Raw genomic sequence first — 13,450 nt, 5'->3', positions numbered from 1 at the left:
TCCAAGTCTGTCAAATGTATAATAATAATAATAATAATAATAATAATAATAATAATAATAATAATAATAATAATAATAATAATAAATATTTAAATAGCTGAGCTGGATTCCAGCTTGCACGACCTAAAATTTGTCTTTTATTCAAGTTCAAAAAAGCATCTTTAGTCAGCAATTGGAAATTATATTTTCAACAGTCTTCTTCTTATAAGGTTTCTATAGATTTTTTTTCCCTGTAATTTTAACACCAAAACATTCTTAAATCCGTGTGAAACTAATATCCTTTGCTGGGTCTTCCATAAAAAAAAATTATACAATACCTTACTCCACTCCATTTGTTAGCTGCAGTCTTCCTACAATCCACCGGAAAACTGAAAGAGAAAACCATAAAAATGTGGTCGCTATAAAGCCTTCCAACCACCCAAACAACCAAGTAACCTTAAAACCTGATTTTTCTCAGTTCAAATTACCTAAAGTAATGATATTGGAATTAATAAAACACACAACTTATATTGTCTAATCTAATTTTCTTTTTTTTTCTTTTTTATTTCGTATATTTACATTTTTCTTTTTTTTTTACATTTTTCGTTTTTTACAATTTATTCCCTTCATTATATAAATCTTGACAATTATTCAAAAATTGATTAAATGTATGTAAAACTTTAGCATCCGTCGCTACGTTTAAAAATTTTTGTAATTTAATCATTGTTTTTAAAAACTCTTCACTTATTTCAATCACCCTATTGTTTTCTTCTTCTTCCTCTTGTTCCCCCACATCATCTTGCATCACCTCCTCCTCTTCCTGTTCACCATTTTCATCTATCGTAGCCCGCTCATCCTCCTCTTGCACATCTTCCATCGCCTCCTCTTCATGATCTAATTCATCCACATTCTCCTCATCCTCCTCTTCGGAATCTAATATAATCACATTCTCCTTCTCCTCCTCTTCGGGATCTAATATAATCACATTCTCCTTCTCCTCCTCTTCGGGATCTAATATAATCACATCATCCTTCTCCTCCTCTTCGGGATCTAATATAATCACATCCTCCTTCTCCTCCTCTTCGGGATCAAATATAATCACATCCTCCTCCTCCTCTTTGGGATCTATTTCAACCACATCCTCCTCCTTCTCTTCGGGATTTAATTCAATCACATCAAAATCTTCGTTAGTTAAATGAATAATTGCAATTTGTGTGTGGTGTGCCATCCTGCAACAAATGAAAAAATAAACACTTATAAATATCAAATAATACTATAAAATTTTACATGTTATATTTAAGCATGCGTGCTGTTAAAAATATATCAAAATAAGTATCATCTTATTTTTTTTTATGTCTCTCAATAATTCATTGAATCAATTCACTGTTCTATTCTCAAAATAAATAGCTACTGTACATTCAATACTTAGTTATCAGTCTTATAGTTATTCGCTTAGCGCCTATAATTTGATCTGTCAAAGTTATTTCATTATTTACATATCAGTTCTTAAAACTTGGATCTTCAATACAAATAATGACTCTAATTATTTTTTATTTGTTCTCTTTTAAGCAAGCTGTTATTATTTATTTATTTATTTTCCATCAGTAAAAAACTCTGGGGATCTAAGTTCCCTAAATCATGATTATAAGGCAATTCACCTATATTTCTAACAAAAGTAATATTTCATTCCTTCAATTATAAACAATTTAATTTTTATCTTACTTTTAAAAAGTAACCTATATATAAGTGTGCACAAGACCTTAAAAATCACCAGTTTCAAACATATTCTAACAAAATTACTTTGTAACCCTCCCAACAAAAAAAAATTTCAATGTCTGTCTTTGCCTACATATTCAAAATATCAAATAACGTATGTCCTTATTACGATTGTATCAACATATTCGTATCATTTATATGAAATTCCACAAAAATTAAGCAAGAGTTTTTCCAGGAAACATTCCTATTTACAATACTACCAAGATAATATTCAGTTATCATCACGTTTCCTACACAAATCCTAAAGTAATTTCCTCTAGTACATTTGCTTCATAGTTCTATTTTTTGCTTAAGTCATTATTATAGATATTTTGCCTTTAATACCAAGTCACTTCCCGCAGCTAACAAGTTTGTATGCACCACGGTCCTCCGCTGACCTTCTCGTTTTTTGCGTATAATCTTTTTGTTTTAATATCAGTCATTAATTGTAGTCTTCTTCGCCCCCTCCCTTTCTTTCTTGTTAACATACCCTCTAGGACATTCCTTAACAAGAGATTTGATTAACTAATCTTATAGTAAACAATATTATGTTCATAATTTTTTTCGCAATGCTTCCGTTTCCTTCCACATCCGTAATTATCATCTTCTTTTACCCTAATTCGCATTACCGTGCAATATAAAGTGCTAAGTGTCATAAAAACAATTCAATATTTTCAATAAATTAATATAAGAAAACAAAATCCAGTTTTCCTAAAAAACTATTGTCGTTCATAAACTCCTTCATGACTAAGCGGTTAGCGTACACGCATTTGGCATGGGTAACCAGCGTTCGGTTCCCGGGGCAAACTCATGTGGTTCCCATTGCACGTAAAGTTGTAGGTCCACGTCTCATATTGCCTCGCTGCTCAAGGGTACGATAAACTCATAATCAACTTAACCCGAATAAATCTTCTTTATACCCACATTTTAAATACGGTCATTTGATTTTTTCTATACTTATATTTCAATAATATAATTCATGAATTTACTTTCAGTCTCACTAAATATTTTAGCCCCACAATGCTTTTATGTTTCCTGTATTTTTATTTTTTTATTCTTTCGGACATAAGGACAGTTACATAAAGCTATGCAAGAGGTATAACGCAATATATATTCCAAAAATAATAATAATAATAATAATATTTAAGTCGCAACCACACTCCCTCAAATAGTAATATTCCCAATAAAAACTCCATATAGGTATTAATTTCAATTAAATTTAGGCATTAAAACATTTCTCTGTACGTTATTAGTTAAATCCATACTAATATTACACATGCATATTTTTTGCCCAATTCTTTACTTAACAAATATAATTCAATTATCTCTTTTCCAAAATAATTATGACACACTTGCACCTACATTACCAATTTTCATGTCATAAATGTTGGTGAATGTTTCCAATATTAAAAACTGTCATTGCCAAACTGGTACATAATAACAGTCTGTTTAAATCCATGGCATTTTTACATAACCTTCTATCTACACGCAAAAATATATGGCAAACTACCCTTTTCCAATTAAGCTAACGGTGCATTAAACGTAAAACAATTCAGTTCAATTCATCACATTCACTCAACTAATTTCAATTGCACATTATCTTACATAACATTGCTTTTGTTTTTCCAATTCATGAATTAACTAAAAGTTTATATTTCATATCCTCTTTCTAATAATAAATTCCAATATTTATTAACGTCATGTTGCAGTACCTTAATACTATAATGCGCGCCTCCGGTGCTTCAAATCCCTCATACAATCCCAATCCGCAACAAGTAAAATTTATGCTGCGCAAACACCGTATGCGTAGGTTTTGTCGGGGTTCTCCCGCTTCCTCCCATTTTCTTCATTCAACCATTTCACTCATCTCTCATCATCACCTTCTCCTTTAGCCTAACACAAATACACAGCAACGGTGTGCGTCATAGCTACTATGTCACTCTAAAAAGCCATGTAAGTACTCTCATCATGCATTTTCTCGCAATTCTTCCCTTTCCTCCCACTATCTCATTCCATCATTTTATCCATCTCTCATTATCACCCTTTAGCCTAACCTGCATAAGGGTAAAACGTCAAACTTAAAAATTTTATTTTCTATATTATTAATAAGCTTTTATTTTTCCACCGTCTTGTGCTTTCCTTTCGTTATGTTCCAGCGGTACCTCAATGTTATAATACACACCTCTGGTGCGTGCAATCCCTCCTTCAATTCCCCCGCAAATTAACTTTGTGTTAAACATCATTTTCTTAGTGGGTTTTCACGTTTTCTCTCACTTTCTCATTCCACCAATTGATCGGTTATTATTCGTTTGCCTTAATTACGCGTCAGTCTTAGCCTAACTGGTATAACCGTGGCACGTTAAACTTAAAAATTTCATTTTCTATCTTTCCATTGTTTCCTCTGCATATGTTTCAACGCTACCTCAGTGCTATAACGTTCACTTCTAGTGTGTAAGGTATATAATTCAATCCCTAGACATGTAACTTTTTAGTGCACAACATAAGGTCCACGGGTTGTTTCACGTATTTCTATTTCCTACCACACTTTCATTCCACCGATTTTTCCATGATCATTCATTTGCCTTAATCACACGTCACTCTTAACCTAAAGGGCATAATCGTGGCACGATAAACTGAAATATTGCATTTTCTATGGCATTCATAAGCTTTTATCTTTCCATCGTTTCCTGCTTTCCTCTCAATAAAACTAGGCTACACATACTATACTCAAAATGTTCGCAACTAAAACTAATCTTTTCCAAAAAGTCAATTAAACATAATAAGCTCCACAGTTTTCCTCTCTTAAGTTTAAAAATAAATAAAATAATTTATTTCTTACCTCAAATGTAAAAAATTCCTTCAAAAATCGCTTCACAATCGATCCAGGAAAAAATCTAAAACAAAAATAAGAAAAAATAATTTAGTATAAATTCTGCACCTCCTTCACAAGCACACAATATCATTCTCTCTATATTTATATATTTATATATATATATATATATTAAAAGTTTAATAAAAATTACTTGGGTGGTTTAGAATTAAGTTCTATGCTATTATATAAATTTAAAAATTAATTCCACCATCAGCTTTTCAATATTTATCATTTTATTTTTCTTAAAAGTCAATAAATAAAAATAAGCTCATATTACATTTTACATTAAAAAATGATATTATATTCGCACTTCAATTATCTATAAAAGTTAAGTTCTTTCGTTATTACTTTATAGAATAAATATAAAAAACAAAATTCAACTTACCTTCCAAATATAAATATTTCCGGTCAGCTAAAAACTCCTTTCCTCAAATATTAACCACAATCACAGTATCACTACGTAAGCTCTAAACTAGAAATAAGCGTGTTCTCCAAAACAGGATATTTATATTTTTTCACAAATAAAAGAGTCAAACTAACGCCAAACATTTTACGCTTTCTTTTTTTTCAAATCTTAGCGTCCCCTGCAAACACTTACGTCCAATTACTGTATGTCTTAAAGCAATTTTTTCTCTGTAAAAGGCAAAATTCTTTTAAAAGGATACCCCCTACAACTTCCCTTCAATACAGCAGAAAATTTACGCAAGTATCTCTCTACAAACAATAAATTCTCACATAAAAGAAACTCTTTCCCTTAAATACAGCTTGTAGCGTCTAGATACTTCACAATAGCCAAAAAAAAAAAAAAAAATACAATACACTTTTGTAGGTTCTGCAAAACGGAAACGAAACCAAAGGTTTGCCTTTTTCAGTTTTATTATCTTATTCACCACTGGAAGAGCTCTTTTCCGTCTCTCTCTGTAAGTATGGCACCATACACTGACATTTTTAAAACATTACAACATAGTTCTTACAATCCATTACAACATAGTTCTTCAATAGTAAGGCGTTCAGCTTTCGTTCTTCAAATCTCAGCTTCAATCACAGTTTACACCACATACTAAAAACAATATAATCATGTTCTTTCACTAATATATTACATATTTATACTTTACGTTATACAATATTCCATCTAACGTACCAAAGGTTCAATCCCCGACCCAATCAATTCAACTTTATGATAAACAAAGACCGTGTTCGTGGGTTTTCTCGAGATTCTCCCGTTTCCTCCCACTTCCTATATACTTTTAAGAGCTTATTTTAGCTCCCATATTTAGTTCAAACACCTTAGATTGTTCAGAGTTTGTAAAAACAAACGAACCAAAAAATAATCATCGTCTCCTTCACCTTAGCCGCACACATATCAATGGTATGTACCCTAGTTACTAGGTTAGTATAAAAAAGCATCTAAGTACTCTCATCACGTATTTTCTTCCAATTCTCCCGTTTCCTCCCACTTTCTCATTTCAACATTTTTTACTCATCGTCTCCCTTAGACTAATCGGCATAACCATGCAACGTATTCTTAAAAATTTCAATTTCAATATTCCATCTAACGTACCAAGGGTTTAATCCCGACCCAAACAATTCAACTTTATGATAAACAAACACCGTGAGCGTTGGGTTTTCTCGAGATTCTCCCGTTTCCTCCCACTTCCTATATACTTTTAAGAGCTTATTTTAGCTCCCATATTTAGTTCAAACACCTTAGATTGTTCAGAGTTTGTAAAAACAAACGAACCAAAAAATAATCATCGTCTCCTTCACCTTAGCCGCACACATATCAATGGTATGTACCCTAGTTACTAGGTTAGTATAAAAAAGCATCTAAGTACTCTCATCACGTATTTTCTTCCAATTCTCCCGTTTCCTCCCACTTTCTCATTTCAACATTTTTTACTCATCGTCTCCCTTAGACTAATCGGCATAACCATGCAACATATTCTTAAAAATTTCAATTTCAATATTCCATCTAACGTACCAAGGGTTTAATCCCGACCCAAACAATTCAACTTTATGATAAACAAACACCGTGAGCGTTGGGTTTTCTCGGGATTCTCCTGTTTTCCAGCATTTCATTTATTTCTCATCATTGTCGTCTCCTTCACCTTAGGTATGTACCTAACTAGTACATCAGTGTAAAAAAAAAAACATTTAAGTACTCTCATCTTGCATTTTCTTCCAATTCTTCCGTTTCCTCCCAATTTCTTCATTCCACCATTTTTACTCATCATCACTCTTTCCCTTACCCTAACCGGAATATCCATGCATCGTAAACTCAAATATTTTATTTTCAATATTCCAACTACAAAAAAAAAAAAAAAATATATATATATATAAGTTTGTAATCATCCGTATTATTACCTTATTATTCACTAGGTCCATGTCTCATATAGCTTCACTGTTCAAACCAAATGCACAACTACCATCAAGTCAAGTCAAAATCCATTCAGATCATATTGTGATCCTTCGAATTCTCAAAGTATTTATGATTCTTCCCAAACAATATTAATCCCACCTTAGCCTAACCAAAATAACCATGCATCGTAAACTCAAATATTTCATTTTCAATATTCCAACTACAAAAATATAAGTTTGTAATCATCCGTATTATACATGTATTATTCACTAAGTTCATGTCTCATATAGCTTCGCTGTTAAAACCAAATGCAAAACTACCATCAAGTCAACTCAAAATCCATTCAGATCATATTCTGTTCATTTCAATTTTCATGTATCTTCCTAACAATTTTAATCCAATTATCACAAGTCTCAACTATAATATATTATCGAACCAACCTTATCTCTTCTCATCTGCATCTTTTCAACTATTTGGCATAAAAATTCAACTAAATTAAAACTTCAAACAAATCCATAACCCCAAAATATCTAAATTTCTATTGCAAATATTATCTTATTTTCCACGTAAGTTTCTCACACTCCTTTTCAAAACTACAAAAATCCATTCATGATAGTATCCCTAACTTCAACAATACTTTTTTTCTTTTTTTTCTCCATCTGTTAAACCATTGGCATAATAGCAATCTTACGCACATCCTGTCTGTTTTCGCCCTTTCGTTTTTTTTTTTTCACAAAAACAAGTACAAAGCTATTCTTTAAAGCTAACAAGAATCTTTTCCACAAAAAGGACTTTTTCTTTCTTTCTTTTTTCATTCTCTCTAACAAGTCAGAAAAATCTTTCTTTCTTTTCTAAAAAGAGTTACACATACAGGTGTGTCGCAACCAACATGACATTTTCTCATCTGCACAAAAAAGTTTCGCTTTCTATTGTAGTAATTTTAACTATTCCCACGTTAATTTAAACTGGTCCTTTGGTCAAAAGGACACTACACTTTCCCTATGTAACATTTTCAAGGTATTTCTTACATTCTCTCTCCTTCAGTATACTCATTGCTCTTTCTCCATAGGGTGCAAGTTACACTGTCAATTAACCCATGTCTTTTACTCTATGGGCAGTACAGTTCGCTCCCCACCTCCAAAAACCCTGGAACACACACATACATGCAGGTGTCTCCTATTTCTTTCTTTTTCAGTTTCCATGCAGTGAAAATTACAGTCCCTCAATTAACCAATGTCCAGAGCACAGTACATCCCCCACCACCTCCAAAAACTGGACCACCCAAAATTACAGTACACCTGTGTATATGTTTCTTTCTTTAGTACACATCAAAGAATTCTCTCCCTACTCATGCCATTCTTAGGTTACATGACTTTCTCACGTCCTGCTGTTACACTATTTTCTGGCTTCCAACAGTTAAGCTTTCTCAGACAATATATTCTTTCTTTTAATGATACAATGTTCAAATTGTAACAGTGTTACAAAAAGCTTGTCAATTTCAAATTGTATCCTTTTCTTTCATGTTTCTCATGTTTCTCCGCCTTCCAACATTTAAAGTATTGTGCAACATCCATATGTCACATTAAATTGACACTTTGTTACTTCCTTAATTGACATAATGATGAAAATACGAGACAGCTTCAAAAGAAGCATCTGGTACGATTACAATGGTGTTTGTCGGCTATCTATTGTCTATAATACCTCACACGTTGGATAGATTCACCACTATCCCTACTGAGATGCGCACAAGACAAGATTTGTGGCTGTCTCATTTCGAAAATGTTCTGTAAAAGTGATGTCTCGACTCAAAAAATGTATATTTCTCTATTGGAAGAGCCGTGTCTCGACTCGAATTTTGTCAGGAAAATCCTGTCTCGACTCGTCTTGTGCGCTTCCCTAATTGCCAGAGCCATTTTTGAGCATATTTTTTTTTAAAGAAATCATCCCTCAGTAAACTATCCTTACTTTTGGAGGCCGGAAGAAAATTATTTTCTAAAAAAAATCTCCCCTGCAAAATTTCATTAAAATCTTAATGTTTATATTTGGTTCAGACACTCTGAATGGTATGACATTTAGGCGAGTGTACAGAGCTTATATCGACACAAACGGACAGTCATCCAAAACATTTTTTCGATACGTAGGGGCAATAGAATGTGTAAATGTATTAAAATATCAAAACCGTGTTTCAAAACAACACCGACAACGTTTGTAAAGTGATTCCTGACACCAAGATAAGACAAAAAGTATAGACCAACCTGGGTGCAGAAATGCTTCCTTTCGGAGTTATAGGCTGCCGAAAATATGAAAAAATGAAGTTTTAATGTCCATAGCTCCAAAACTAGGGGACCTATTGTCTTGGGCCAAGACTTCATTTAGGAACTAGTATGAGCCACATCCAATCCAAGTTTCAGAATCCTGCGGTAATTACCCAATAATGTTTATAGAGGTAGTTTGTGAGTACTTCAAATATATGCCCATAGCTCAACTTCCTCTATAAAAATTGTTGCGTGAGTACCTTAGGATTCTGAAACATGTATTTTTGGATAGCACACATATTAGTTCCTAAGTGAAGTCTTGACCTGACTACGGTAGGTCCCATAGTTTCGGAGCTATAGACCTTTAAAGTTCATTTTTTCATGTTATCGACAGCCTATAACTCCGAAAGAAAGCATTTGTTCACCCAGGTTGGTCTATACCTTTGGTCTTATCTTAGTGTCAGGTATCTCCTCCTAAACGTCGTGTTGTTTTGAAACACCCTGTATATTGTATATAATTCTTTCTTTTCTATCGTCCCTCGAAAATATTATAAAAATTATGTAATAGAAATAATTACTTCTGGTTTGATGGTGTCCATAAGCCATATTGGTAAACAGGGTTCTAGTATAGCCATGGCTGATGTTGAAATCCAAATAGCTCCAGCTGTTAGCAGAATGTATCCATCGGTTAGCAGGTGGGTGAGATTAGGACTTGACAATGGTCTCTGGAAAATGGAAATATAAAATATCAATACTTTATCTAAAGCACTGGATATTAAAAATAACATTTAATATCTGCTACGTTATATACTGTATAGTAGCTAGTTCCTCCATGTATTGTTGGGATCTATATATGAGAGTCTCTGGAAACCATAATGGTAAACACCACCTCTGAAGATATTGGGTTATTATGTGGAAGGATTAGCATCGAAACTTAGAACAGTATGTAGGTAGTTTTATTTCGCAAATGTACTTGCAGAAGGCAAGAGAAATTTGTTTGGTATATGTCATTGCATTGAACAACAATAGAATGGTCAAATTCTTTTCCAGTTTACTCGTCCGGTTTTGTTTTTTGGAAACAATAGAATTTTATTCCAATTGACAAATGATCGCAACAGGACTTCACGGAAATCTCCTGAGCAAAATGGTGTCCTTTCGGTGTTCGTATAAAATGCATAAAGTGACGTGTTGTTTGTGATTCACAAAATTCAAGTCCTCTGTAACTGTAACTGTACAGACAACAACACGGATAGGAACCATCAGACCGTCATTGCACTGTTAGATAGCACAAACAGTTTCTGGAAACTCGCTCAGTGTTAAGCAAGAAAGCAATTGGAAAAAACTGTGAAAGAAGAAGAAATAGAGACAGTTTGGGAGGCCTTTCAGCGAAGTCCTGATAAAGTGTGTGAGTACACAACTGCAAATCCTGCGTCGACTGTGTGTGATATCGTACATAAAAGATTACATCTGAGAGTTACAAGCTATACCTTGTTCAAAAACTTCAATTTAATGGCAAGCCTTACATATATGGATTTGCTGTTAAATGCTATCGCACATTGATATGGACAATGATTTCCTTAAAAGGGTAGCTTTTTCTGACGAAGTCACAGTCTATACGTCAGATAAGGTGCATAGGCAAAATTGCAGAATATGAGCTGAGGAAAATTTGTGAAACGTGAACGCAACAGCCCAAATTAAACTTGTGTGCGTTGACAGAGAGTTCTGTTATAGGCTCATTTCTTCGTTGAAGGGGGCTACAATTACGGGAGCAACACGCCTGGCAATATTGGAAAATTGTGCTGTACCTCGCATATCACAGGGATACATGTTCCTTCACATTAGACCCGTTGCGTCAGGGAATTTCTGAATAACTATTTCCAGGACAATTGGATTGCCAAGGGTGTCCCAGTCAATGGTATCCGAGATTGTTCGACTTGACCCCTGAACTTTTTCTTTGGCAGTGCGTGAGGACTTTTTGTGTACCACGCCCGAGTTTACGATATGGATTATTTAAGACAAAGAATTATCTATGCTTGTGGATCCGTGACACTTCAAATGTTACGCAATACCTGGAAGGAAATTGAGTATCGCTTTGATGTTTGAGGAGTAACAAAACGGGGCACACGTGGAGGTTTACTGAGGTGAGTTCAGTGAATTTTTGTGCTGGATATGAAATTGTATTCTTTTCTCTATCCGATAAACAAAACCAGATGATTCTATCACTATTGACTCTCGAGTTATTCAATTTTTTTTATTGGTATATTTTCATCCGGACGCACTGTATAACTTGGAATGTAATTCCGCATCATTATGTTAAAATGTAAATATTTTTGTCTTGCAAGATCATATCATAATTCAAATTCCAATATAATAATATTCATTAGCTGATCTCTGGGATTTAACGCCCCTTTTAACACTGATCTAGAGAAGCAGATGCTTAGTTTGATATAAGATTCTAAGTCATGCGTTCTCACAAAAAAACGAATCTGTACTTTTCATATGAAAGGCATATTCTCTAACCACCTAAAAAAAACACGACGCTTTTCTGCATCTTTCTTAGAAAATGCTTGCAATGAGGCAAAGACAATTACCACTGTTATTAAAATAAAATTATTAATAAAATTATAAAATTATTAAAATTATTGATTATTGAATACCATGGAATCGAAACTAATTAATTGATTGGAGATATAATGAGGCAGTTAGCTGGAAAGCTATGTGTTCCAATCATAAATAAGAAAGAAGTAAGTTTTCGACATCCTCTCCATCAACTTCAGACACTTTCTATCTGGTGAATTATGAATTTAGTACCGGTACTTACAGATTTTTCGCATATAAGAAACATTTGGAAAAGCTATTTTAGTTCATTTGAATACGTACAACAGTGGCGTATTTACGATTTTGTTTCGGGAGGGGCTTTGCTAACTTTCGGGGGGGAGGGACTTTGCCTGAAAATGTGAAAATTCTGCAAGATATTTCATATACTTTACTGTAGTAAGTAAGATTTCGGGGAGGGGGGCTTAAGCCCGGAAGCCCCCCCTAAATACGCCACTGGAATACAATGTTAACTTTTTTCATTTATCATCCATCTTGTTTAGCCTAAAGAGCATAACTGAGGACATTAAATTAAAAGAATTCGTTTGAAGACTTCAACATGAATAGGCCTGATTTTCTTTGTAATTCACGCAGGCAAATTTGTTAAATTTTGTTACATTATGAATACATATAAATGAGATCTACAATTCTCATCGTATATTGTACAATAGCCATGATACTGATTCTCACACACTACCCCTCCCAGTATATTTATTTTGCTGTCTTAACAGAGTCGGGTACTTATGATATCTATGTTTTCTTTTTTTTTTTAGCCCATTGATTTATATGCAAAATTATTTTTGTTTCCTTTGAAACAATCTGGAATTTTAATGGCTTGATTTGTATTTCTTCAACTGTATTTAACTACCTTTTCGTTTTTCAAATCAGACTTACATTGTTTATAAATATATTATTATTTAAATTTGATCATTAAATATTAAAAGATCTTTGTATCGCAGAGTAGGTCCAGTATTTTCAGATTGAAAAACGTGAATTTTTCGTCATTTATGAGGAAATACGTTGTCATTACCTTAGAAAGTGTTTCTTAAGAGTTCCTCGATGCACATTCACTTTAAGAGGATTTTTACCTTTTTGCTTGTAAATACTGCGTCAGGAAATATGCAACAAAAACTAGAGCATAAACAAGAATTTTAAGAATGGTCCAAAAAAATGGATAAAAACATTGCGATCTTGGCCAAAAATTTTGGGAATGATAAAAAAAAGTATCAGAAGATTGCGATCTTGGCCAATAATTGGATTTTGGATCAAGGGCTACAAAATTTTCGAATGACCCCTAATTCGAGTTTTCGTTTTTTTTTTTTTTTTTTTTTCGGAATTAACACATCATGCTAAGTTGAGTGATAGTTTGGGTTTGGCTATACTATGTGTAGTTCTTCAGATATAACGTCTACGAGAAAATTTTTGCCTGAAATATATTGGATCTTTTGCTCCACAAACGCAAACTAACTTTGGTAGGTGGCCACTAGAGAGCGCGAATGCTATCTAACAGAGTCAGGGCAGGAGCCCAGTAGGAGGGCCCGAGAGTCAGCGATGGGGCGCGCCCATGGGGAGCAGGCGCGTCACCGGTAAGTGTAAACGAGTGTGTCGCTAAAAACACTAGGTTAAGTACCTTCC

The 13,450-nt window shown here is 33.6% G+C and overlaps 1 protein-coding gene across 1 annotated transcript in view; it reads right to left on the bottom strand.

Moving 5' to 3' along the window:
• The window catches only part of LOC145667106 (synaptic vesicular amine transporter-like), an 86,978-nt gene that overhangs the window by 36,991 nt on the left and 36,537 nt on the right, over positions 1 to 13,450 (bottom strand). The window contains exon 6 of the mRNA XM_081734846.1: positions 9,799 to 9,945. Coding sequence (XP_081590972.1) covers positions 9,799 to 9,945 — 147 coding nt within the window. The remainder of the gene's footprint in view (positions 1 to 9,798; positions 9,946 to 13,450) is intronic.

This window comes from Thermobia domestica, chromosome 12 (assembly GCF_964235325.1).
Source record: "Thermobia domestica chromosome 12, izTheDome1.hap1.1, whole genome shotgun sequence".
Lineage (NCBI taxonomy): Eukaryota > Metazoa > Arthropoda > Insecta > Zygentoma > Lepismatidae > Thermobia > Thermobia domestica.
Note: the sequence above shows the minus strand (reverse complement) of the source record. Positions and strands in the feature narration are given on the sequence as shown.